This window comes from Chlorocebus sabaeus, chromosome 5, assembly GCF_047675955.1.
Source record: "Chlorocebus sabaeus isolate Y175 chromosome 5, mChlSab1.0.hap1, whole genome shotgun sequence".
Classification (NCBI taxonomy): domain Eukaryota; kingdom Metazoa; phylum Chordata; class Mammalia; order Primates; family Cercopithecidae; genus Chlorocebus; species Chlorocebus sabaeus.
In genome coordinates this window covers 70970120-70996922 of record NC_132908.1, presented here as the reverse complement: position 1 = coordinate 70996922, position 26803 = coordinate 70970120, and the positions used below count along the sequence as shown (strand labels likewise).

The following is a 26803-nucleotide window of genomic DNA, read 5'->3' as shown; positions in this document are numbered from 1 at the left end:
CTGGGTGGTGGATGTAAACCCTGTAATAGCCTCACCTGGGGAAAGTTGCCTTGCAAGAACGAAGCTGCCCATTCTCCAAACCCACTCCAGCCACCAAGCAGGCTGCAGTAAAAAGTCTGGGTCCAGGAGGAAGTACCACAGAAACCAAGTTGCGATGTCCTGGTTAGGGGCCCAGCAGAGGGGTCATCCTAGCTCTACACCATTGGATACTGAGTTTCGGGAGTGGGAGTGCCATCCTCAGGGTCACACAGCGTGTCGGTTCCAGCCTAGGCCTTCCAGTGTCTCATTAATCTTTTATCCACTCAGTTTCTCTTCTGGCTCATGAACCTTGCTCTCCTGGGACTCTTTTTTTTTTTTTTTTTTGAGGGGTTGGGGGTGGGACAGAGTCTCTCTCTGTTGCCCAGGATGGAGTACAGTGGTACCATCTTGGTTCACTGCAACCTCCGCCTCCCAGATTCGACCAATTCTCCTGCCTCAGCCCCCCAAGTAGCTGGGACTACAGCTACACCACCCCGTCCGGCTAATTTTTGTATTTTTAGTAGAGACAGGGTTTCACCGTGTTGGCCAGGCTGGTCTCGAGCTCCTGACCTCAAGTGATCTGCTTGCCTTGGCCTCCCAAAGTTCTGGGATTACAGGCATGAGCCACCGTGCCCGGCCTGGGACTCTTCTTGCAGTGAGCCAGGGCCATGGAGCCCTTCAAAAGTTGCTCCCCCCAATCCCCAAAATATATTTTTCTCCCACCTGTCCCAAGTGCCTGGCATCATACCATATGGGTCAACTGGCCATGTTTGCCATGGAAGCCCAAGAGGAGGAAGTGGGTCTTTTATTACCCGGCACAGCAGAGCTGTGGAAAGTGCCCTGAGAAAGGTCAGGATGTGAACTAAAGCATTGGGAATGGGAAGGCAGAGACCTTGGATTAGCTGGGATGCTCCATGCCCTCGCTGAGTGACCTTGGACAAGCCCCTTAGACACACTGAGCCCATTTCCTTATCTCCACGACGGGCGTCCCACCTGCTGTTGCACCGGGTTCTTGTGGCAATAATTGAACTCACACATGCAAACAGGCTTTAGTTCAATAATTGAACTCACACATGCAAACATGCTTTGTGAGCTCGATAAACACAGGTGGCATGGCCAGGTGTGGTGGCTCATGCCTGTAACCCCAGCACTTTGGGAGGCCAAGGTTGGAAGATCGCTTGAGCCTAGGAGTTGGAGACCAGCCTGGACAACATGACGAAATCCTGTCTCTACCAAAAAAAATAAAAAAATAGGCCAGGCATGGTGGCACACACCTGGTCCCAGCTACTTGGGAGGCTGAGGTGGGAGGATCACTTGGGCCCAAGAGGTCAAGGCTGCAGTGAGCTGAGATTATAACACTCCAACCTGAGTGACAGAGTGAGACTGTCTAAAAAATAAAAATGCACCAAAAACCAGGTAACTATTAAGCATTGCTAGGACCTGCATGCGGTGACCCTGAGGGTGCTGGGTTTCTGTTTGAGGGAGAAGAAACTCCTGAGCCCCTAGGTATCGTGGGGGACACGCAGTTCCAGACTGCCTGCAAGTCCTGTATGCCTGGCCTCGTCCGCATCCCTGGCACCCATGACGATAGCCACATTCCACTGGTGTTTCCCCAGGAAAGCCAACCCTACCTGCATCTCAGCGGAGCTTCCACGGAGTTGGAACCCCGCTCCGAGAAGGTGCGGGTTCGGGCCAGGGATCACACAAACTCCAGAAGGAGGACGCAGTTGGTTTGCAAGGCTGTGACCTGGTTGAATAACCTTTGATCTGCCCCGAGAGGAATGTGGGCATTAGGCTGCGGCCCACAGGACAGCCCTGTATTTTCTGAGAAACGTGGCCCACGGTGCAGATCTGCTCCAGCTCACTGTGGTGGGATCATGCCAACCACGGCTGGGCCACGGAACATCATGGCAAGGTGCTGCCCTCCTGCTACGCCGCCTGTCTAGAAGCAGACTTGATCCGAGCAGGACTGGAGTCAGCCAAGGGCATCACGTGCTCTGGTCCCCGCCTGCCTTGACTCCTCCTGCCTCACTCCCCCATGGCCCATAGTCACGTGGGTGAAGGTGGTGGGCACCGGGGCTGGGTCCAGCCCCCGACACTGCCCAGACAGACTTTCCTAAGGCACCCTTTTCCTAGCGCAGGTGCGGCCTCAGCCCACCCCTCTTCAGGCCCACAGATGGCACCTCTCTGGTGTGCAGTTACCTCTTGCTTATGTTTAATTCATGGCTGGGGGGTTGGGACGAGCTTCCTGAGAAAGGAAAGAACTCCCCTGGGGTCTTGCCCAGTTCCTGCTCACCAGAAGGACCATAGCCGAGGTCCCAGCCTCCTCCCAGGGCCCAGGACTGGGGAGTGGAAGCCATCAGTGGGCTCGGAGGACAGTGTCCCAGCCAGGACACAGCCGTTGGTCACTAATCCGCAGCCCTGGAATGTCCGTGGGCCAATCAGCGGGGTCTCTGGGGGCTCCCCAAGGGCGCTAATAATCCTACAATGATTAGCAGGGGCCACGGGGTCAGTGCACGCCACTCTGCCTGCTGTCGGGGGCGGGCTGGCCAGGCTGAGGCCAGAGCAGACAGGCATCCCCCGGAGTCGTCTCTTTTCATGCCAGCGCCAACAGGAGGCTGTTTGGACACACTGATTACTCCCTCACCAGCCTCCCTCTTTTGTCCACCAGCCCAGCCTGACTCCTGGAGATTGTGAATAGCTCCATCCAGCCTGAGAAACAAGCCGGGTGGCTGAGCCAGGCTGTGCTCGGAGCGCCTGACAGGCCCAACAGACCCATGCTGCATTCGGAGACCTCCCCTGGCCGGGGGCACCTCCTGGCTGTGCTCCTGGCCCTCCTTGGCACCACTTGGGCAGAGGTGTGGCCACCCCAGCTACAGGAGCAGGCTCTGACGGCCGGAGGTAAGGGACACCTGGTGAGGAGGTAGGTGGAGGCACCATTACGAGCTCGGTGGAGTGGGTGCTAGGAGACTTCTGGAAGCCTGAGCCCCAGGCCAGTCCTGCAGGTGGTTTAATGAGGAAGCCCTGGGACAGCCTGGGGCGGTGAGGGGTGGATGCTGGACTGGGGAGGGAGGAGGAGGAAGGGGGCCAGGGCTGGGGCCAAGGAGGAATGCCCGAGGGAGTCTGTGGCTGGGGCCTGGAGAAACTCAGTGGCCCAGAGGAGCCCCAGACAGGGGCCTGCTGGGAGCCAGGGCAGGCCCCCCTACACCCAGCCCCCACCCCTGTTCCCTCCCGCCACCCCGACCCCAGCACTCAGCCCACGCCTGCTGTACCTGGTCTCTCTCAGCCTGGCTGCATCGCTGTGCCCCCGTCCCCTGCACCCACCACACTCCTCTCCCATCTTGTTTTCTGAGGGCGGGGATGCGTGCTTATTTTGCTGTGTGGTGGGTCCAGGTGCCCCCATCCTCGGGCTGCCTAAGAACGGAAAGAACTCCCTTCTCTCCCCACCCCAGCCCTGAATAGGAAGGAGAGTTTCTTGCTCCTTTCCCTGCACAACCGCCTGCGCAGCTGGGTCCAGCCCCCTGCGGCTGACATGCGGAGGCTGGTGAGTACCAGACCCAGCTGGGCTCTGCCAGGGGGCGGCTGGAGGCACAGACCCCAGAGGGCAGCTCCGGAGGCCACGCCTGTCCAGGCACTCTTCCACTTGACTAGGGTGGGAAGGCACAGCCAGGCACTTTGGCCCTGAGGGACCAAGGCCCTGGTTGCTGGAGGTCTCTGCAACTTCTTAACCCCCTACCCTCAGTTCAGGAGGTCGGGCCCCTTGGCTCTCACTTGTCTGAAGGGCAGGACCTTGGGCCTTCCCTGGCATCTTGTTGCCACGGAGACCAGGAGCCACTGGAGAAGCCGGATCCCCTCCTCCAGGCAAGGAATCCTGCAGGGCGGGCGGGCCAGGAAGGGAGAGGGTCCTGCTGGGCTGGGGAGGGGCTTCTGTGCAAGGACCCAGCGCCTCCTCCTGAGCTTATCTGAGGGACTAGGACGGGCCTTGCCCATGTTCTCTGCTCACTCAGTCGTCCACATTTTCAGCAGGGGCCGGGGATCGGGGTATAGTGTTCTCCACCAGCCTGGCTGGGGCTGCTGGGTTGGGGCTGTCATCTGGGGGCTCAGAAACGCTGCCCCTCATTGTCTGGGACCCCAGCAGCCCCAGCCCATGTTAGCAGGCCAGGGAGCCAGGGCAGGGTGGTGGGGGCGGGAGGGTTCCCCATGGCTGCTTCCCATGAACTCCTCCGAGGCAGGCGGCCACGGTGGCGTCCTTGAGCACTCTAGGGTCAGTTTCCCAGGAGGTGGGGGTGGGGTGGCTAAATGGGGGAGGTTGCTTCTCTCCCTTTCCCCACCCTGAGCGGCTCTGCCCCTCCTCAGGCTCAGACCCTGTGCCACCAGGGCTGCTCCCAGCTGTGACCTCCGTGGTGGGTACTCCTGCCTGGGACCCCAGGAGGGCCTGCGGCAGTCGATGGCTGGCAGTTGGCACCCTTTCCAGGGAACTTTTGTGAAAGTCCTAGAAAACTTCATTTCCATAAAGGTGCAAATGGAGCTCCATGTCCCAGCCTCCCTCATGGCCCGGCCCCGAGCACCCTCCGGGCCTCTAGGGCTCTGGGGCACCCCTTCTTTGGACACAGTGGAGACTGAAGGTCTTGTGGAGGTGTGGGGTTGCTGAGGGACCCCGGGAGCCCCCAGCTCCTGGCCCCAGCCTTCATCAGAGGTAAAACCCCAATGGACATTAGTGCAGGGTGAAGTCGGCTTGGGGTGCAGCCCCGAGGGCCCCCCACCCTGCACCCACTCAGTGCTTGTGAGTTCTGTCCTACAGACACCTCCCTGCTCCATTTACAGATGAGCTCAGGGAGTCTCGGGAGATCAGGGGTCTGCAGCAGGTCACCCAGGGGTGGCGATTGCCAGGCCCCTTGTTTAAGAAGAGGGAGGGGGCTGGGCGCGGTGGCTGACACCTGTAATCCCAGCACTTTGGGAGGCTGACGCAAGCAGATCACCTAAGGTCAGCAGTTTGAGACCAGCATGGCCAACGTGGTGAAACCCTGTCTCTACTAAAAATACAAAAATTAGCCAGATGTGGTGTCACATGGCTCTAATCCCAGCTACTTGGGAGGCTGAGGCAGGAGAATCGCTTGAACCTGGGAGGTGGAGTTTGCAGTAAGCCGAGATTGCTCCACTGCACTCCAGACTGGGCAACAGCGTGAGACTCTGTCTTAAAAAAAAAAAAAAAGAAGAGGGAGGGGGTGGGGTCAGCTGTGCATGGTAGGGAGCCGATGAGGCGGTATGGGGGCAGGAGACCAGGGCGGAGAGGCGTGGCTGTAGGGCGTTTTGCATCACAGGAGGGCAGCATGGCCGGGTGGGAGTAGGGGAGCCTTTCTGACAATGGCCAGGGCCCAAACACAGAACCAGTCTGTAAGGCATGGGCACTGCTCACATGACCAGATGGGAGAAAGACAGCAGGAGCCCATCCCACTGCCTGGGCAGGGCTGAAGGATGCCCACAACAGGATTCAGAGATGGAGGCTCAGTCCTGAGAGGCTGGGCTCCTCCTAGATGAGCATCAGACAACACCACTGCTTCCTCCAGCAGGACTCCTCATCCAGTGCTCTCTTTGCCTCCTGACCTGGCACCCGGTGGATGCTCAGAGATGGTAGGGGAGGCCTGGCCCAGCAGTCAAAGGCCTCCCACAGATGTCTCTGTTTGCGCTTCCCCCAGGACTGGAGTGACAGCCTGGCCCAACTGGCTCAAGCCAGGGCAGCCCTCTGTGGAACCCCAACCCCAAGCCTGGCGTCCGCCCCGTGGCACACCTTGCAAGTGGGCTGGAACGTGCAGCTGCTGCCCGCGGGCTCAGCGTCCTTTGTCGAAGTGGTCAGCCTGTGGTTTGCAGAGGGGCAGCGGTACAGCCATGCGGCAGGGGAGTGTGCCCGCAATGCCACCTGCACCCACTACACGCAGGTGAGTGTGTTGCAGTGAGGCCAGCGTGCCAGTTCCTAGATACAGGCTCCTGCTGGGCCATCTCAGAAGAGGCTAGTTTGACCTAAATGTTGGGATTCCTTTTCCTCCAATTTGTTTAGTTTTACTCTTTTTTTTTTTTTTTTTTTGAGACAGAGTCTTGCTCTGTCGCCCAGGCTACAGTGCAGCGGTGCAATCTCGGCTCACTGCAACCTCCACCTCCTGGGTTCAAGTGATTCTTGTGCTTCAGCCTCCTGAGTAGCTGGGATTACAGGCGCCCACAACCACACCCAGCTAATTTTTTGTATTTTTAGTAGAGATGGGGTTTCACTGTGTTAGCCAGTATGGTCTCGATCTCCTGACCTCGTGATCCACCCGCCTCAGCCCCCCAAAGTGCTGAGATTACAGGCGTGAGCCACTGTGCCTGGCCATATTTTTGCTTTTTTGGAGACACGGTCTCACTCTGTCACCCCAGGCTGGAGTGCAGTGGCATGATCTTAGCTCACTACAACCTCTGTCTCCTAGATTCAAGCGATTCTTGTGCCTCAGCCTCCCGAGTAGCTGGGATTACAGGTACGCGCCACTATACCCAGCTCATTTTTTTTGTATTTTTAGTAGAGATGGGGTTTCACCACGTTGGCCAGGCTGGTCTCGAACTCCAGACCTCAAATGATCTGCCCGCCTCAGCCTCCCAAAGTGCTGGAATTATAGGCGTGAGCCACTACGCCTGGCCTAAGCCACTTTTTTTCAATCTGAAATATGAATAATTTCAAACATAAACTTATTTATTTATTTATTTATTTATTTGAGACGAAGTCTTGTTCTGTCACCCAGAATGGAGTGGAATGGCATGATCGCAGCTCACTAGAACCTACACCTCCCAGATTCAAGTGATTCTTCTGCCTCAGCCTCCCAAGTAGCTGGGACTACAGGCATGAGCCACCACACCCGGCTAATTTTTGTGTTTTTAGTAGAGATGGGGTTTCACCATGTTGGCCAGGCTGGGTCTCAAACCCCTGACCTCAAGTGATCCACCTGCCTGGGCCTCCCAAAGTGCTGGGATTACACGGGTGAGCCACTGTGCCTGGCCTCAAACATAAATTTAAAATGGCCCCACTCTTACCCACTACCTAGGTTTAGAAGATGCTACTAAACTAAAGCCCCGCTCCTCCCCTTTCCCTGCTGTCCCTCCCTGGAGGGAATCTTCTTGAAGTTCAGGAGTATCACTGCCAAGCAAGTTTCCATTTTTTCTCTTCATTCAACAGATATTTGTTGAGGGTTTTCTATACACACCTGGCACTGTTCAAGTGCTAAGGTATGGCACTGAAAAACACAAGCGAAATCCCAGGAAATATTGAATACCTCTACTCCTTATGCAAGTGTGTTGTGCATGTTTAAGTATTACATAAGGCTGGGCGTGGTGGCTCACACCTGTAATCCCAGCACTTTGGGAGGCCAAGGTGGGAGGACAGCCTGAGCCCAGGAGTTTGAGACCAGCCTGGGCCACATGGCAAAAACCTGCCTCTACAAAAAATACAAAAATTACCCGGGTGTGATGGTGTGTGCCTGTAGTTCCAGTTACTTGGGAGGCTGAGGTAGGAGAATTGCTTGAGCCTGGGAGGTGAAGATTGCACTGAGCTAAGATTGTACCATTGCACTCCAGCCTGGCCAGCAGGAGTAAAACCCTGTCTCAGAAAAAAAAGAACATGTGCCTACAACTAGGTGTTGCCAAAGTGATTACACCAACTGGAGAGACCAGCAAACCAGTTCTTCCCACTTCCCAAAGATCTTGTGGCTCTTTTTTTTTTTTTTTTTTTTTTTTTTTTTGAGACGGAGTCTTGTTCTGTCGCCCAGACTGGAGTGCAGTGGTGTGATCTCGGCTCACTGCAAGCTACATCCCCTGGGTTCACACCATTCTCCTGCCTCAGCCTCCCAAGTAACTGGGACTACAGGCACCCACCACCACACGTGGCTAATTTTTTGTATTTTTTAGTAGAGACGTGGTTTCACCATGTTAGCCAGGATGGTCTCAATCTCTTGACCTCATGATCTGCCTGCCTCGGCCTCCCAGAGTGCTGGGATTACAGGCGTGAGCCACTGCGCCCAGCCCTGGCTCCTTAAGTTTTGTCAGACTCAAAGGTGTGAAAAACCTAACCCTGTTTTCTTGTTGTTAGTTGTTTTTTGTTTATTTTGTTTTTGTTGGGTTTTTTTGAGTCAGAGTCTCGCTCTGTCACCCAGGCTGGAGTGCAGTGGCGCGATCTCGGCTCACTACAACCTCCTCCTCCTGGGTTCAAGAGATTCTCCTGTGTCAGCCTCCTGAGTATCTGGGATTACAGGCGCCCACCACCACATCCGGCTAATTTTTGTATTTTTAGTAGAGACGGGGTTTTGCCATGTTGGCCAGGCTGGTCTTGAACTCCTGATCTCAGGTAATCCACCCACCTCGGCCTCCCAAACTGTTGGGATTACAGGCATGAGCCACCATGCCCCGCCTTTATTATTGTTTCTAATTTTCTTGATATGAATGTTTAGATCATTAATTTTAAATCTTTTTTGTTTCTACTATATACATTTAAAGCTATAAATTTCCCTTTAAACGATTTCAGCTACATCCAATAAGTTTTGATATTTAATGTTTTCATTGTTATTTAGGGATGTTTTTTCTATTTCCAATCATGATATTGTCTTTGTTTGTTTTGAGACAGGGTCTGGCTCTGTCGCCCAGGCTGGAGTGCAGTGGTGCAATCTCAGCTCACTGCAGCCTCAACTTCCTGGGCTCAGGTGATCTTCCCACCTCAGGTTCAAAGTAGATGGGAATACAGGTGTATGCCACCATGCCTGGCTAATTTCTTGTATTTGTATTAGAGAAGGGGTTTTGCCATGTTGACCAGGCTGATCTGGAACTTCTGAACTCACATGATCCACCCAACTCAGCCTCCCAAAGTGCTGGGATTACAGATGTGAACCACCACACCTAGCCATGATGTTGTTTTAGATTTTGAAGTGTATCTTTAAGTTTCTGAACTATGTTATCTTCTTAATTTACTTGTAAATTATTCAGTTTAAATTTCATTGCACTGAATTCATAGAATGTGGCCTGTAGGATGTGTTGATTCTTTGGTATTTTTGAAACTTGGGTAGTGGTCTAATGTGTGGTCTTGCTTTGTGGTTTGCAGAAGTCCCATGCATTCCGAAAAACAATACATGTTCTTTAAGTGTTGGATACATGTATATGATCACATGTTCACATCTGGCTGCTACAAGCCAGTCTTGTACATGTAATTTTTAGTCTCTACTGGAGAGTTTGTTTCACTTTTCTTATATATTGGCCATTTGTGCTATTTCCAAGTTGTTGCTGATTCTAAGACTTTAAACTGTTTTGCAGAGCTGTATCCATTAGCTTTTGCTGCTTGACATTCTACCCCAAATTTTAGCAGCTTATGAGTCTGCGTGTCAGCCACTTGGGTTGGGCTCAGCAGGGAGGTTTTCTGGTCTTGGCTGGGCCCACTCATACACCTGCAATCAACTAGGGGGCTGGCTGGGAGCTGGCTGTGCAAAAAGGCCTCTAGTGGTTTATCTGTATTCCATGAAGCCTTTCAACCTCCACCAGGCTTTACTGAGCTTGTTCATGTGGTGGCTGAGCATGGTTCTATGAGAATGAGTGGAAATGGCAAGGTCTCTTAAGGCCAAGTTCAAAATCAGCTCAGTATCACTTCTGCTGCATTCTGGTGGCCAACACCAGTTACAGGGCCAGCCAGATTCAAGGAGCAAGGAAAGAGACACCTCTCCTTACTGCAAAAAGCTGCAGAGTCACATTTAAAAGAGTGGGCTAGTGCAAGAAGTGAAGGGTTGTGGTCATAATGCAGTCACAAGGCCCTTGATGTCCCAGTCTTTTTTTGGCTAGTCCCCTCCACCCATCAACGATCTCCCCTCCCTTCAGGTATCTGCTAGCCCTCCCCTCTTCATTCCCCTCTCAACTAAGAAAGCCTTCCTAGGCCAGGCATGGTGGCTCACACCTATAATCCCAGCACTTTGGGAGGCTGAGGCAGGCGGATCACCTGAGGTTGGGAGTTCAAGACCAGTCCAACATGGAGAAACCCCATCTCTACCAAAAATACAAAAAATTAGCCAGGCGTGGTGGCAGTCACCTGTAATCCCAGCTACTCGGGAGGTTGAGACAAGAGAATCGCATGAACCCAGGAGGTGGAGGTTGTGGTGAGCCAAGATCGTGCCGTTGCACTGCAGCCTGGGCAACAAGAGTGAAACTCCATCTCAAAAATAAAAAAATAAAAATAAAAAAGCTTTCCTGGACTATTCCCACCCATGCTTCTACCCCTGCCCAGGACAGCTGCTGCTCCTGAGCCCCCGAGGAGGTGAGGGAGCCCTCTGTCCGCCTTGATGATAGTGAAAGCTGTGTTCTCCTCCCCAAGAGTTCACGATAGGGTTTCTGATCCCCTGTGTCTCCTGTAGCTCGTGTGGGCCACCTCAAGCCAGCTGGGCTGTGGGCGGCACCTGTGCTCTGCAGGCCAGGCAGCGATAGAAGCCTTTGTCTGTGCCTACTCCCCCGGGTAAGCCCTGCTACACCCTCTGCTGGGATGTCTGGGAGGCAGGGAGGGGCGCTTTCACTGAGGGTGAGATGCCCCCCCCATCCACCTGAAAGTAAAGTCCCTGATGCCTTCCTCTGCACCCTTGGTGGGAGAAGGGAGGAGAGGAAAGGCAGAGGGTGCTGAAGATTGTGGCCATGCAGAAGGTACTGCTCTGTGGATGCCCCTTCCTGGGTACCAGTCCTGGTATCAGGGAGTTTGTCCAGGATTCGTTTGGAGGTCATCTCTTCTCTCCCAGGGAATCTCTCTATCTCACCCAGCTCCCTGACTTCCTGGCCAGGCCACAGGAACTGTAGGGGCCAGGGGGGCAGGCAGCAGGGACCCACCACTGCCTTGCCCAAGGCCAGGCCCTCCCACAGCCTGTGGTGCCTGCTCGTCCTCACAGAGGCAACTGGGAAGTCAACGGAAAGACAATCATCCCCTATAAGAAGGGCGCCTGGTGTTCGCTCTGCACAGCCAGCGTCTCTGGCTGCTTCAAAGCCTGGGACCATGCAGGGGGGCTCTGTGGTGAGTGCATGAGGGCTCGGTCTGGTGACCCTGGGGTAGGGGTGGCAGCATCCTACTGGGCTGTCCTGGAAGCCCCGGCCCTCAGCACCCAGGGAGGCTCCTGCCCGGCCTGCTGGGAGGAGACCCTTTTCTCGGAGTCCCCTCCTCCTCTGACCAGAGGTCCCCAGGAACCCTTGTCGCATGAGCTGCCAGAACCACGGACGTCTCAACATCAGCACCTGCCACTGCCACTGTCCCCCTGGCTACACGGGCAGGTACTGCCAAGGTGAGGGCACTGGAACCTGGGTGTGCCCAGCGCTGCTCTCGTGGCAGGTCCTGGGGCTGCTACACTTCCTGAGTCTCAAGGGTGTTAGGGGTGCTGACCGTGTACTCCCTGAGTCTGCCCACTGCATAGCACTGGCTATTTGCCAGACCCTGAGCTGTGCAGGAGATTCACAGTGAAATCAGGTTCAGCCCCTTAGGCTTTGGGAGGAGGACAGAATTAGGATCCCGAAGTGGCTTCTCGCCCCACTGCCCCTCAACCCTAACCCACTCTGTGACCATGGGCAGGTCACCTCCCAAACTCCGATATGCCTCACTCTACAGTGGGAACCAAACCAAAGACACCAGGCATGCCAGCAGTCAGAAGCCTTCGTGGATTCTGTCTCTGGGAGGGGTATTCTTGCTGTGGTTGGCATTCCCTGGATGTTCGAGGCCTTTGGGGGGCAGCATGGGGTCCAGAAGGCTGGGAGCTGAGCCTCTGCCCCACTGCCCTGCCCTGGCAGTGCGGTGCAGCCTGCAGTGTGTGCACGGCCAGTTTCGGAAGGAGGAGTGCTCGTGTGTCTGTGACGTCGGCTACGGGGGAGCCCAGTGTGCCAGTGAGTCCTGCCCCAGGGCCCCCAAAGAGCCAGCCCCTCCCAAGACCGCCTTCAATGGGGCATCAGCTCCCAGGAGCCCACTGTGTACCTGTCTTTCCAACTAATTCGGTGACAACACGTTGAGAGCTTGAAACCGGCCACAGCGTGGATATTTACACCAAAGAAATTGGCAAACTATGGATTTTTTTTTCTTTTGAGAGAGAGCAAGCTCAATGTTCCACACCTACCAGCACACTCCTGACCCTCACCACCCGCTCTTTTGCAGCAGATGGCCGGAGGAAGGGGCACCCTGAGCTTAGCTCCCTGGCAGGGCAGGAAAGGGCAGGGATTCTGAAGTCCGCACACAAACTCAGGCTCCCCTACCCCAGCCAAGGTGCATTTTCCCTTCCACACCTGTGACCTGAGGATCGACGGAGACTGCTTCATGGTGTCTTCAGAGGCAGACACCTATTACAGAGCCAGGATGAAATGCCAGGTGATGGTCACCCCTACCTTACCAGGGACCCCCCTAGGGCCTCAAGTGAGGGTCTTAATGGAGGGACCCTGGAGTGAGAGATGCTTTCTTCAATGTCTCTGACCTCATTCTGTTCATCAGCATAAAGCAGGGGTCATGGACTCTGAGGCTTATAGAAGCCAGGAGGTCACTTATTGTCCTGAGGGGCCAAAGTCAAGGCCAACCTCCATCTAAGGGAGTTCCAGCCACTGGTTGCCTTGCAGGAGGGAATGCAAGATCAGAGTGGCCAGAGCTCGGGGCTGCTCAATAAAACCAGCAGCTCAGACTTCCACTGGCAGCTCTCGAAACCACAGTTAATTTCTGGGGTTGGCAATCAACTCAGATATGTTGAAGACACTGTGCAGGTGAAACAGAACATCCTCAGGGGCCAGACCTTGCCCGGGCCTGTGGGCTGCCGGTCGGGCTGCTGTGCACAGGGAGAAGAGAAGCAGATGTGAGCAGAGGGGACGGACTCCTGCTCTTGGAAGGGAGGCTTTGCGGGCTGGGGGTGATGACAGCCTGGCCAGCACACACACGTGACATCCTCGGCCATGGGCAGGGGTGGCAGGAAGGGGCAGCCTTCCTGGGAGCCCTGCCTGTGTGACCTGGGGTGGGGTTACAGAGGAAAGGTGGGGTGCTGGCCCAGATCGAGAGCCAGAAAGTGCAGGACATCCTCGCCTTCTACCTGGGCCGCCTGGAGACCACCAACGAGGTGACTGACAGTGACTTCGAGACCAGGAACTTCTGGATCGGTGAGTGCCCGGCTGATTAGGGGTGTGGTGAGTAAGGGGTTGTGATGCCCCACCCTGCTGCAGAAACCCTGGGCTGTGGCAGCTGCCAGCAGATGGCGAGGGTGTGGTAAGGGCCTGGAGCCCAGAGCGGGGCCGGCTGCTCACCCCCTTTCCTGGGGAGGGCCCAGGTAGGGAGCACATGCGGGCTGCCAGCACTGGGAGGAGGGGCCAGAAAAGCAGCTGGCAGCAGATTCCAGGGTCTGAGTGGGCCGTGGGACCTCTGGCCGTGGGCCAACCTCAACTATCCTGGCCCAGGGCTCACCTATAAGACCGCCAAGGACTCCTTCCGCTGGGCCACAGGGAAGCACCAGGCCTTCACCAGTTTTGCCTTTGGGCAGCCTGACAACCAGGGGTGAGTGTGGGGTGCCTCCCTCCCCTGGGCCTCCTTCTCACTCGAGCCTGCCTGGCAGAGCCCCCAGGGTACACTGAAGAGCCCCCCGCCCCATCCTGCTGCCTGACTGGTCCCTTTGAGGGTCTGAGCCTTCCCTGGTGCCTGCCCAGGTGCCAGAGAGTTGTGGGCACAGCTGGTGTGGGCCAGTGCTGTGGTGAGGGAGATGCAAGCCGGAAGGCATGTCACGTGGGAGAGAGGGGCCCAGGAAGCCTCCATCCATGTGTCCATCCCCAGTGTCCCCTGGCTGTGACTCTATCCCTCCAACTCTCATCCACTCACCCCTCCCTCCGCGTGCCCTCTGCCTGCATCAGTTACACTGACGCCAGCATTCCTTAGCTGTCTCCCCCCGCTGCAGTCATTCACAATACAACCCCGAACCTGTGGACCCACCCGCCATCCTGTACCAAGAACCCTCTGGTCATGTGGCCCCACCCTGCTCTTCAAAGCCCAGGAATGCCTAGGGCTGGGGTGGAGGTGGTCCTGCTGCCAGGCCACCAAGGGCTCCAGTGATTTTAGCCAGCCCTCCTTGCCAGCAGCCGGCCTGTGCCCCTGGCCTATTGCCTGGAGGTAGTCGGCCTTGTTGGGTTCCCAGGTATACCTCTCAAGTGGGGCTGTCTATTCCAGTCCACACCGTCCCTTGCCAGCAGCCGGCCTGTGCCCCTGGCCTATTGCCTGGAGGTAGTCAGCCTTGTTGGGTTCCCAGGTATACCTCTCAAGTGGGGCTGTCTATTCCAGTCCACACCGTCCCCACAGGCTGGTGTGGCTGCATGCTGCCATGGGGTAGGCAGAGCTGTTACCCCAGGAAGGGGCTTTCCTGAGAAGTGGTCTGGGAAGCAGGGATGGGGGCTCGGGGACGGGCCTGGTTCCCAGCAGCCCCATCTGCAGGTGGGGGCCCTGGAGCCCCTGAGATGCAGGGTCCTGATGGCTGGAGGGTTTAGGCCTCTCCCGGACCCCTGACTTCACTCTTCCCTCCTGAGCACCACACCCTGGCCTGCAGGTTTGGCAACTGCGTGGAGCTGCAGGCATCAGCTGCCTTCAACTGGAACGACCAGCGCTGCAAAACCCGAAACCGCTACATCTGCCAGTTTGGTGAGGGCCTTCCTGAGGCTCCCCTTCTCTGATCCCTGTCCCTGGGGGTGCTGCTGACCCGGTCCAGCCTGCAAGGGTATCTAGGTGGCAGGTTCAGAGGGAGTCTGGGCACACGGGGCCATGGAGGATGCCCTGCTCAGGGCCTTGTACCTGTGGGCTCCTGAGCCCAGAGGGGCAACGACAGGCCCAGCGTCACACAGCAAGGCCACACAGGCAGGACTAGAGCTGCAGCTCTGCAGGGAATTTCTCCAAGGACCCTCTCCTCCTGTCATGAACGCTACTGCCTGGGAACCTGTTGGGTTCCTCGGTGTTCCTGGGAGCCCCATGAACTATGGTGGAGGCAGAGGTGAAACCTGGCGTGGCACCAGCTCCCAGCAGCCCCTGCTCGGAAGGTCGGGAGCATCACAGGAACCACGGCCATGGGCACTTCCAGACTGAGCGCAGCAGGGCCCCCATTTTGGGACTGCCTGGGCTGCCATCGAGCCCTGCTCTCTTCTGCTTCCTTCCAGCCCAGGAGCACATCTCCCGGTGGGGTCCAGGGTCCTGAGGCCTGGCCACATGGCTCCCTCGCCTGCCCTGGGTGCACCGGCTCTGCTTACCTGTCTGCCCACCTGTCTGGAACAAGGGCCAGGTTAAGACCACATGCCTCATGTCCAAAGAGGTCTTAGACCTTGCACTCTGCCGGAAGTTGGGCAGAGAGAGGCATGGAGGCCAATGAGGGCCAGGGAGTGAGTGTTAGACGCTGAAGGAGAAGACCCTGCCAGTGGTCCAAAGAGGCTGCTCTCTTCTACCTGGCCCAGGCCCTGTGGGGCAGCGGAGCTTCCCTGTGGCATGAACCCCACAGGGTATTAAACTAAGTTATGAATCAGCTGAACCTGTGCATGCTCATTTCAAAGGGAAATTCAGATTATCCAGGACGACCCTGGAGAGACCAGAGGGGGCCTGAGGCTTCACTGCAGAGGCCTCCACCCACCTATTCCCTTTCCTGGTCGCCTGCATGGCCCAGGACACTCTCTGGAAGTTCTGGGGCTCCCCAAGAAGAGGAAGACCAGACTCTGCCTCGGGGAGGGGCAGTTCTCATGGCTGGGCCCAGGCAGGCAGGGTATTAATAGAAGCTGCTCTGGATGTCTGGGAGACCACGCATGTGTCTTGCCCCCACTGGCGGAGTGTCATCGCACCTGGACCGATGGTGGTCAGAATCTGTGCAGTCCCGCTCCATCATCCAGCTCCTCAAACCTCACCGCACAAGAGGTTAACTATTCCAGTTTACAGCTGAAGAATTGAAGGCACAGAGAGTTTGACTTGCACAAGATCACACAGCTGGGAGTCAAACCCAGTGAATCTGGCTGTCGTTTATTTATTTATTTTTCTCTTTTCAGACAGGGTCTCGCTCTGTTGCCCAGGCTGGAGTGCAGGGGTGCAATCAGGGTTCACTGCAGCCTCGAACTCCCAGGCTCAAGCGATCCTCCTGCCTCAGCCTCCCAAGTAGCTGGGACCACAGGTCCACACTGCCGCGCCACACTAATTTTTGTGTTTTTTGTAGAGACGGGGTGGCACCATGTTGCTCAGGCTGGTCTCGAACTCCTGGGCTCAAGTGATCCGCCATCGTGGGCCTCCCAAAGCGCTGGGGTTCCAGGCGCACAGCCCCACGCCGGCCCAGTCTTTCCCTCTCCCACTGCTTCCCAGGGCTTCACCTGTCTAAGCGGGCGCGGGCAGCTGTGCTGCGTCCCGACTCAGCGCGGACCTAAGCGGGGCGATCATACAGATGCCTCCAGCTCTCTCTACCGACCCTGAAGGCGCTCAGCTCTCCCGCGCCGGGACCGCGAGAGGCCGCCCTGCGCATGCCCGCGGGAGGTGGGTGGCCCGGGCGCGCGCTGCCGGAGGCCTGGGGGCGGTGGGGGCAGCACGGGCTGGGCGGCCGAACCGCGACCTTCGCACCCCGCCCCACGCCTGGTTGGGGACCGGACGCGCCATCGTGAGTGGGGCGGGTGCAGGTGTCCCTGGGGGCCGGGGGCAGACACCGGTGCGGGACGACCTGCTCCCGAGGAGGTCCGCAGGCCACACCCAGAGAAACGGGGGCGCCTCCAGTCACCGCCGCGGTCCGCCCCATTCCGAAGCTTTGACCCCCTGAATCAGCGTCGGGGCAGGGATCCGCGTGGGGTGCGATAGGCTGGGAAACTGGGGAGTCCCGGGCTTCCTCTGGAGCCGCCCGCCCTTGGCTGGCTGGTCCTCCTCTTGCGCGGCTCCCGCCTGGTTGGGCCCTGGGCCGCCCTCACTCCCTCTCCGCTGCACCTCCCTCGCGTTTGTCACTCACTCTGCTAGGCTCTCCTGCCTCCGCATGCCCAAGGATCCGGAGGAAAACACGGACCATGACATCAAAAGGCCTTGGCAAAGGAATCATGATTATCGTGATACAGGAAGATTCTGCACCTCAAAGGGGATCCCTGTAGTGAGTTTTGGAAAACGTACAGAGCCTGACTTACAATACGTTTGTGTCTGTGGTGTTTCATCTGGGAAGTTACTTTTCCTTGATAGGGTAAGCTCTTCTCACCCAGAGTATGTCCCTCAGTCTGTAAAACTCCGTGGTGCCCTACATGTATTAGGGGAGTGAGGAAGGGCAGTGGGCATTGGATCTGCTCTTAGAAAGCCCCCGCCTGTGTTTAGCTTCCGTCAGAGGCCTTTGCACCAGAGCAACTCCATCTTGAGTAAGCGCTGAGTAAAATGAGACTGAGACCTACTGAGCTGCGTTCCCGGACGGTTGAGGCATTTCTAAGTCACAGGATGAGATGGGAGGTTGGCAGTAACACAGTGAAGAAGCCGGCCCAAACCAACCAAAACCAAGATGCCGATGAGAATGACCTCTGGACATCCTCACTGCTACACGCCCCCAGCGCCATGACCGCTTACAATGCTGTCGCGACGCCAGAATGTTACCCTATATAGTCAAAAGGGGAGGCAATGAATAATCCACCCCTTGTTTAGCATATCATCAACAAATAACCATAAACATGAGCAACCAGCAGCCCTCGAGGCTGCTTTATGGAGTAGCCATTGTTTTATTTCTTTACTTAGGCTAGAGTGCAGTGGCGACATGTCAGCTCACTGTAAGCTCCGCCTCTCCGGTTCACCCCATTCTCCTGCCTCAGCCTCCCCAGTAGCTGGGACTACAGGCGCCCACCACCACGCCCGGCTATTTTGTATTTTTAGTGCAGATGGGGTTTCACCGTGTTAGCCAGGACAGTCTATCTCCTGACCTTGTGATCTGTCCGCCTCGGCCTCCCAAAGTGCTGGAATTACAGGCTTGAGCCACCCCGCCCAGCCCTATTCCTTTACTTTTTTTTTTTTTTTTTTTTTGAGGTGGAGTCTCACACCTGGCCTCCAATATGTTTATTCCTATTGCTGAGGCAGGGGATTGCTTGAGCCCAAGAGTTTGAGGTTGCAGTGAACCATGATCATAAGCTGTATTTCAGCCTGAGAGAGAGATTGAGACCTTGTCTCACAAAATAAAAGTTAAAAAGTCCTTATCTGGAGGTGAAAAAGACGAGTACAAAGATCTTCTAGGTTGGTTCCTAGTCCGGCAGTGTCAGCATCACCAGAAAGCTTGTTAGGCAAATTCTAGGCTGCCCCAACCTACTGAATTGTAGACCCTGAAGATGGGGCTATCTGAATTTTAACAAGGCCTCCAGGTTTGCATGCTCAAGATTGAGAACCACTGGCAAAGGCAAACAATTTTGAGTCTGAAGTCAGCCCACCTGGATTTGAATACAGGCCCTGCTGCTTAATAACTGTGATTTAGAGCAAGTTAGTTACTTAACAGCTAGGTTGACCAGTTGTCCGAGTTTGCCTGGCACTGTCCTGATTTCAGCATTGAAAATACTACATTGGACCTGGTGCGGTGGCTCACACCTGTAATCCCAACACTTTGGGAGGCCGAGGCAGGTGGATCACGAGGTCAGGAGATCGAGACCATCCCGGCTAACACGGTGAAACCCTGTCTCTACTAAAAAAAACAAAAAATTAGCCGGGCGTGGTGGTGGGCGCCTGTAGTCCCAGCTGCTGGGGAGGCTGAGGCAGGAGAATGGCGTGAATCCGGGAGGCAGAGCTTGCAGTGAGCCGAGATTGTGCCAGTACACTCCAGCCTGGGAGACACAGCGAGACTCTGTCTCAAATTAAAAAAAAAAGAAAGTACTACATTAATGCCGTGGCTCATGCCTGTAATCCCAGCTTCTCAAGCTGTCCTTGTGGAATCCTCAATATCAGTACATTCATCCTTTTCTAACATCCCCTTCCTCCCTCGCCCGTCCTGCACCCTCAGAATTCATTCTTAGATCAGCTTCCCAGATTTTTGCCAATATCAGTTTAAAAAAAATTTTAGCCAACCATATACTGTAAGCCAATATCAATTAGCAAAATCTTTTGTTTCTTTTGGTGATTCAGTATCTTCTCCCTGGAGTTTTTTGATGATTCAGTACCCTCCTAGATTTGCGGGGTTCTGACTTGTTATTTAATTCTGGAGAAAATGAGGGGTGGGGCTTATAAGGAGACTCCTTTGCTCCTTTGCGGCAGGGTCATTACAGGGTGTGTTACGTAGGGAAATTCTAGCTGCTGGCTAGCTCTTGCTCATGAAAGGCTCTTCCTCTCTCAAGTGAAATGGGGAAGGGGGAACCCAGGCTGACTGAGGTCCTGACATCTTTAGCACCTGGCTTCTCAGGTCACCCAGGGCATCCAGGTGACCAGCTTGGGAAGCAGGAGATGTAGGCTGGAGGAAGAGGATACAGCCCACCCTGGAAATAACTGTCATCCCTCCCACCGATATGGTTAGGCTTTGTTTCCCTACCCAGATCTCATCTCGAATTATAATCCCCACGTGTCGAGGGATGGACCAGGTGGAGGTCTTTGCATCATGGGGGCAGTTTCCCCCATGTTGTTCTCGTGACAGTGAGTTCTCACGAGATCTGATGGTTTTAAAGCATGGCAATTCCTCATTCTCACGCTCACGCCCTCCTGACTGCCTAGTGGAGGAGGTTTCAGCTTCCCCTTCATCCATGGTTGTAAGTTTCCTGAAGTCTCCCCAGCCGTGCAGAACTGTGAGTCAATTAAACCTCTTTACTTTATAAATTGCCCAGCCTTGGGTTTGTTTTTTTGTTTTTTTTTTGAGATGGCGATTTGCTCTTGTTGCCCAAGTTGGAGTGTAGTGGCGGGATCTCGGCTCATTGCACCCTCCGCCTCCCGGGTTCAAGCGGTTCTCCTGCCTCAGCCTCCCGAGTAGCTGAGATTACAGGCATGCACCACCATGCCCAGCTAATCTTGTATTTTTAGTAGAGAGGGGGATTTCACTATGTTGGTCAGGTTGGTCTCAAACTCCTGACCTCAGGTGATCCGCCCACCTCAGCCTCCCAAAGTGCTGGGATTACAAGCAGAAGCCACCGCGCACAACCTTGGATGTTTCTTTATAGCTGTGTGGAAACAGACCCACTCATCGCTGCAGGCCACACCTCAGCCACGTAGACACCTAATTCCCGCCAGGGAGTTTCTGCCACTAGGATCTTCAGAGTGACAAAGAGGGAGGATGCTTTGGCTGGCAAGGGTGGCTGAGGAGGGGACGGGGGGGTGCTAGGTACCTAAGGCTCCCATATCTTTCCATACAGCCTAATTTTAATAGCCTCTGGTCTCCATACTTCACTGTTTACCAGTTAAGACCTTTCAAGGTGTAGGTCCCCTTGGTCATTCTGTAACCATTGGATCAAGTTTTCAGTTCATTTTTTCTGCTCTCTCAGCCTCTTTTGCTTTCTCAGCTGCAAAATATTGGCACAATCAAGTTTTCTTTTCTTTTTTTTTTTTTTGTGTGGAGACAAAGTCTCACTCTGTCGCCCAGGCCGGAGTGCAGTGGCGCGATCTCGGCTCACTGCAACCTCTACCTCCCGGGGTACAAGCCTGAGTACCCTCCTGAGTACCTGGGATTACAGGCACCCGCCACCACACCAAGCTAATTTTTGTATTTTTAGTAGAGACAGGGTTTCACCATTTTGGCCAGGCACACTCCGGTTTTCTTACCATGCCTTGACCAAGAATTTGGATTCTGAGCTTGTCTTTCTTTTCATTTAAGCTGTGTGGCGCGGTTAACATGACTGCCCTGCCCAGGAGATACTGACTTCAGTGTAGTCTTTATCCTCTTCTATAGCAGGAGGCATTAGGTCCCCCAAAACCTTGCCTTTGATGGGTACTTTGTTCCAGGGGACAGTGGGATTAGCTGTCTTGCCAGGGCGCGCCATGGGGCTGCTGGTGTCCTGTCCCTTAATACCGGCTGGATTTTCACTGTCCTCTGGCCACTTTCCAGCCTTCAGTTGCTCCTATTTCCTTCGGGGCTTCTTGCTCTGTCCAGGCCTGGTCCTATTTTTGTGAGAATACAGGTTATAGGTTCTTAGTTTTAAGCAACAGAAAATTCTGGCAACTCCAAGCAGAAAGGAGTTTGTCAGAGGTGCTGGCTAGTTCCCAGGAGTTCTGAAAGGGTCAGAAAATCAAATCTGGAAGAGGCCATTGGGCAAAGCTGGCCGGATGAAGACCCCTGTGCTGGCACAGAAGCTACAATTGGCACCCCCGAAGGGGGACAGAAGCTGCCACCTGTGAAAGCTGGATGTAGTCACTGCCACTTTCACCATCAATTGTTGAGATGATGCTTCTTCCTGTCTGCCACTTTAATTCAAAGTGAAGGCCAGGTGCGGTGGCTCATGCCTATAATCCCAGCACTTTGGGAGGCCAAGGCAAGAGGACCACTTGAGGACAGGAGTTTGAGACCAGCCTGGGCAACAGGGTGAGACCCTGTCTAGCCAAAAAATAAGAAAAAAAAAAAAAAAATAGCTGGTATGGTGGCGCGTGCCTGTAGTCCTAGCCTGTTGAGAGGCTGAAGTGGGAGAATCACTTGAGCCCAGGAGTTCAAGCCCACAGTGAGCTATGATCACACCACTACACTCCAGCCTGGGTGACAGAGTAAGACCTCTGTCTCTTAAAAACAAAACAGGCTGGGCATGGTGGCTCATGCCTGTAATCCTAGCACTTTGGGAGGCTGAGGCAGTAGGATCGCTTGAGCCTAGCCTGGCAACATTGTGAAGCACCATCTCTACAAAAAATACAAAATTTAGTGGGCATGGTGGCACGCCTGTAGTCCCAGCTACTCAGGAGGCTGAGGTGGGAGATTGTGCCACTATACTCCAGCCTGGGTGACAGAGTGAGATCTTGTCTCAAAAAACAAAACAAAAAAAACAAAGTTGGGTGTATGGGTCTGATTGGAAGAGCTAAGTCAGTAGTACCCAGGCCCAAGCCGCAAGGGAGGCCAGGGAAAGAAGGCAGATAAAAGGCCATTTTCAGCTTCTTTCAGGTAAGGCAGGCTCTGTCTCAAAGTCTGGGGACACCTGTAACACGGGAAGGGCATTCAGATGTGGGGTACCAGAATAATGGCTCACATCCACTGCAATAAGCCACTTTGGGCTGGGCGTGGTGGCTCATGCCTGTAATCCCAGCACTTTGGGAGGCCGAGGTGGGTGGATCACCTGAGGTCAGGAGTTCAAGACCAGCCTGCACTCCAAGACCACCATTGCACTCCTGCTTGGATGACAGAGTGAGACTCCTCAAAAAAAAAAAAAAAAAAAAACGGCCGGGCGCAGTGGTTCACGCCTGTAATCCCAGCACTTTGGGAGGCCGAGGTGGGCGGATCACCTGAGGTCAGGAGCCTGAAACCAGCCTGACCAATGTGATGAAACCCCATCTCTACTAAAAATACAAAAACTAGCCAGGTGTGGTGGCATGTGCCTGTAATCCCAGCTACTCGGGAGGCTGAGACAGGAGAATTCCTTGAACAAGGAGGCAGAGGTTGCAGTGAGCTGAGAGGGCGCCATTGCACTTCAGCCTGGACAACAAGAGTGAAACTCTGTCTCAGAAAAAAAAAAAAAACCTCATCTGGGACTCAGCCTACAGTGCTGGCTTTGTCAGCCCCGTGTTCTGACCAGGGCCTCACCATTGCATTCTGTGCAGGGTGAAGTGAGTAGAGAGCAGCCTGGTGCGAAGGCAGCAAGGCCTGGAGCTGGCAGGACCAGGCCCTGCCTGCATCTGGGTGCCCTGAGTATCTGTGATGTCATCTAACTTCTTGGAACAGGGTATTGGTCACGGGGCAGGGGAGTGAGATCTCACTGCTTTCTCAAGTTCTCCATGCAGCCCCGGATACATATGTTAACCGTTCTGTAAGATGCAGGTATTAATAGCACCTGCTTTGTGAGAGGATTGTGAGGATTAAAAGAGAAGACAAGGTTGGGCACCGTGGCTCATGCCTGTAATCCCAACGCTTTGGGAGGCCGAGGTGGGTGGATCACCTGAGGTCCGGAGTTCAAGATCAGCCTGGCCAATATGATGAAAGCCAGTCTTGACTAAAAATAACTTCTTTGCCCAGTTACCCTCTCTTTTTGGGGGATGGGGGTGGGGAGACAGCTCCTCAATCTGTCACCCAGGCTGGAGTTTAATGGCGTGATCACTGCACCCTCAGACTCCTGGGCTCAAGCAATCCTCCTACCTCATTCTTCCAAAGAGCTGGGATTACAGGCATGAGCCACTGTGCCTGGCCCAATTTCTTTATTCTTTCTTTTTCTTTTATTCTTTCTTTTTTTTTTTCTTGAGAGAGTTTCACTCTTGTTACCCAGGCTGGAATGCAATGGCGCGATCTCAGCTCACCACAACCTCCGCCTCCCAGGTTCAAGTGATTCCCCTGCCTCAGCCTCCTGGGTAGCTGGGATTACAGGCATGTGCCACCATGCCCGGCTAATTTTTGTATTTTTAGTAGAGACAGGGTTTCTCCATGTTGGTCAGGTTGGTCTCAAACTCCCGACCTCAGGTGATCAACCTACCTCGGCCTCCCAAAGTGCTAGGATTACAGACGTGAGCCACCGCGCCTGGACTCAGTTTCTTTATTGTCCTTCCATCGACGTGGCCCCTATTTTTTTTTTTTTTTTTAGACTAGTCTTGCTGTGTTGCCCAGGTGGGAGTGCAGTGGTGCAATCTCGGCTCACTGCAACCTCCACCCCCCGGGTCCAAGCGATTCTACTACCTCACCCTCCTGAGTAGCTGGGATTACAGGTGTGTGCCACCACACCCAACTAATTGTTTGTATTTTTAGTAGAGATGGAGTTTCACCGTGTTGGCCAGACTAATCTCAAACTTCTGACCTCAGGTGATCCACCTGCTTCGGCCTCCTAAAGTGCTGGGATTATAGGCTTGAGCCACCGCACCCGGCCAACCGCTGTTTCATTCTGCTTTCTTCCCATCTGGCTACTGACCTCCCCTGTCCTGGTGTCATCTGTCATTCATGACGACCCTGCTCATTAGCTGCCCTACCTGTGCTCCACGCACTCAGCTGTGGCAATGCAGGAGGAACTCCACGTGGGGAGCTGTCTGAGCCCGGAGTCCCGAGCAAGCATCGCCAGCCTGCTTCCAGGTGCTTGGCCCCGTGATGGTTCATTCATTTATTCCCCAGACCCCTATTGAGCACCTGCCTCATGCACAGCCCTGAGCAGACAGCAGTGAGCAGGTTCCCACCCTCACTCTCTGGTGTAGAGCTGTCTTCTCCAGTGGAGAATGCTGAGAGAGGGGCCCAAAACCGATGGTACCTCCACCAGGTGATCTGGCCACGGGAAGCACAGGGGTGGCCCACCTGACTTCCCAGCATGCCTTGAATCAGCTTCAGCTGACTCTTGTCTTCAAACAGATGCAGCATTTTTTTTTTCTTTTCTTTTTCCTTTTTCTGTCTTTTTCTCTTTCCTTTTTTCTTTTTTTTTTCTCAATTTTTCTTTTTTCTTTTTCTTTTTTTCTTTCTCTTTCTCTTTTCTACCTCTGACTTCCCCACTCTCTTCCCCCTCTTCTTCCTCTGTCTCTCTCTGAGACAGGTTCTCACTCTGTCACTCAGGCTGGAGTGCAGTGAAGTGACCTCAGCTCACTTCAGACTCAACCTCTGGAGCTCAAGTGATTCTCCTGCTTCAGCCTCCTGAGTAGCTGGGACTTCAGAGGCACGTCACCACACCCGGCTATTTTGTATACTTTTAGTAGAGATGGGATTTTGCCATATTGCTCAGGCTGTTCTCAAACTCCTAGGCTCAAGCAATCTGCTTGTCTCAGCCTCCCACTGTGCTGGGATTACAGGCAAGAGCCACTGTGCCCGGCCCTATACATCTTTGATGTAGGTGAAAAAAGTGCATGAAATAAAAATTGCCTGGTAAGTGGGAACAGCCCAAGGCTGCCCCTGAAGCAGACTGTTGTGGTCCTGGCTGGGCCTCTCCACACACCATTCATTCTTTCTTTTTTTTGAGACAGAGTCTCATTCTGTTTAGGCTGGAGTACAGTGGCGTGATCTTGGCTCGCTGCAACCTCTGCCTCCTGGGTTCAAGCGATTCTCCTGCCTCAGCCTCCCGACTATCTGGGATTATAGGCACGTGCCACCACACCTAGCTAATTTTTTTTACTTTAGTAGAGATGGGGTTTTACCACATTGGCCAGGCTGGTCTCGAACTCCTGACCTCAAATGATCTGCCCACTTCGGCCTCCCAAAGTGCTGGGATTACAGGTGTGAGCCATCATGCCCGGCTCACACACCATTTCTATATGCTTTGAACCTGAACACAGTGCCTGCTGTGTGACTTCTGTTCCCAGCACAGTTGCAGATGTTTGTTTCAGGCTACACGAAGGTTTGGGTTTCGCTGCTGGCTAGACATTGACAGACTTAAAGAAACAGTGCTGGGGGAGAGTGTGGGTGAGCACTAGGGTATTAGAAAGATTCCATGCCTAGGAATCAAGCGTGGATTGATTACATCCCCACTTCTGGCCTTGTGCAGGTTAACTTTGTCTCCCTGGGCCTCTGTTTACTCATCTGAGAAATGGGGTGAAGATATGTGCTCTTCTTAGGTCACAGGGTTCCTCTACAAAACGTGAAAGGACTTTGGAAAGTATCGTCCAGTGTGCAGATTTCTCCGAGAAGTGCTGCTGCTGTTTATCCTGAGACTGGAGAAGGGGGGAGATGTGACTTTCAGGGGGGGCCAGGTGTTGTAGGAGACAGAAAGGACAATCTTGGGCCAGTAGCGGTGGCTCATGCCTGTAATCCCAGCACTTTGGGAGGCCGAGGTGGGTGGATCACTTGAGGTCAGGAGTTTGAGACCAACCTGGATAACATAGTTAAACCCCGTCTACTAAAAATACAAAAATTAGCCAGGTGTGGTACGTGCCTGTAGTCCCAGGTACCCGGGAGGCTGAGGCAAGAGAATCCTTGAACCCAGGAGGTGGAGGCTGCTGTGAGACAAGATTGCGCCACTGCACCCTAGCCTCAGCAACAGAGTGAAACTGTCTCAAAAAACAGGCCGGGCGCGGTGGCTCATGCCTGTAATCCCAGCACTTTGGGAGGCTGAGACGGGCAGATCACGATGTCAGGAGATGGAGACCATCCTGCCTAACACGGTGAAACCCCGTCTCTACTAAAAAATAGAAAAAATTAGCCGGGCGAGGTGGCGGATGCTACTCAGGAGGCTGAGGCAGGAGAATGGCGTGAACCCGGGAGGCGGAGCTTGCAATGAGCCTAGATCGCGCCACTGCACTCCAGCCTGGGCGACAGAGCGAGACTCTGTCTCCAAAAACAAAACAGAAAACAAAGACAATCTCAGATGTGGGGCAATTCACAGCCTGGAGCTCCCCGTGAGATCAGGCTGAGGGCTGCACTGAACTGAAATCTTCAGGAGGTCAGTGCTGGGGTAGATGTCCCTGAGAAGCAGAGCAGCTGAGAGGTGGAGCTTCCTCCAGGAAGTACTCACTTGCTCCTTGTTGATTTCATGGGGTCCCAGGTTTCAGGAGGAAAGTAAAGATGAAAAGTCCTCGCTCTGGCATCTTAGAGGACTTCTGGGTGAGAGCTAGGAGGGGGAGGGCATCTGGACTCATTGTCCTCCCAGTCCTGGAGTCCGATTTTCCTGTTCTGTGTCGTTTTGAAGGTGCAGGCTGCGGAGCCGAAGCAGTGCTGCTCCTGCCAGCTCCTCCCTCGCCCTCTGCTTCCCTGGCCTTGCACAGGGACAGGGAGATCCAAAGAGCGGCTCTGTCCACTGC

The 26803-nt window shown here is 54.5% G+C and overlaps 1 protein-coding gene across 1 annotated transcript; it reads left to right on the top strand.

Moving 5' to 3' along the window:
• The first annotated feature begins 2264 nt into the window (after positions 1-2264).
• CLEC18B (C-type lectin domain family 18 member B) lies at positions 2265-15551 on the top strand. Its single transcript, XM_007993643.3, has 12 exons — positions 2265-2919; positions 3471-3562; positions 5715-5954; positions 10422-10519; positions 10941-11062; positions 11220-11327; positions 11827-11919; positions 12288-12394; positions 13035-13164; positions 13459-13555; positions 14592-14683; positions 15193-15551. Exons 1-12 carry the CDS (start codon positions 2796-2798, stop codon positions 15228-15230), a joined length of 1341 nt encoding a protein of 446 aa, XP_007991834.3. The 5' UTR covers positions 2265-2795; the 3' UTR covers positions 15231-15551.
• Positions 15552-26803: the final 11252 nt, after the last annotated feature.

What these genes read in the sequence shown, in the direction of transcription:
- CLEC18B (XM_007993643.3), top strand. Translation starts at nt 2,796, where the DNA reads ATGCTGCATTCGGAGACCTCCCCTGGCCGGGGGCACCTCCTGGCTGTG. An exon ending in GCAGGCTCTGACGGCCGGAG is followed by an intron (nt 2,920 to 3,470) that starts GTAAGGGACACC and finishes TCCCCACCCCAG; the next exon opens with CCCTGAATAGGAAGGAGAGT. An exon ending in GGGCAGCCTGACAACCAGGG is followed by an intron (nt 13,556 to 14,591) that starts GTGAGTGTGGGG and finishes CCTGGCCTGCAG; the next exon opens with GTTTGGCAACTGCGTGGAGC.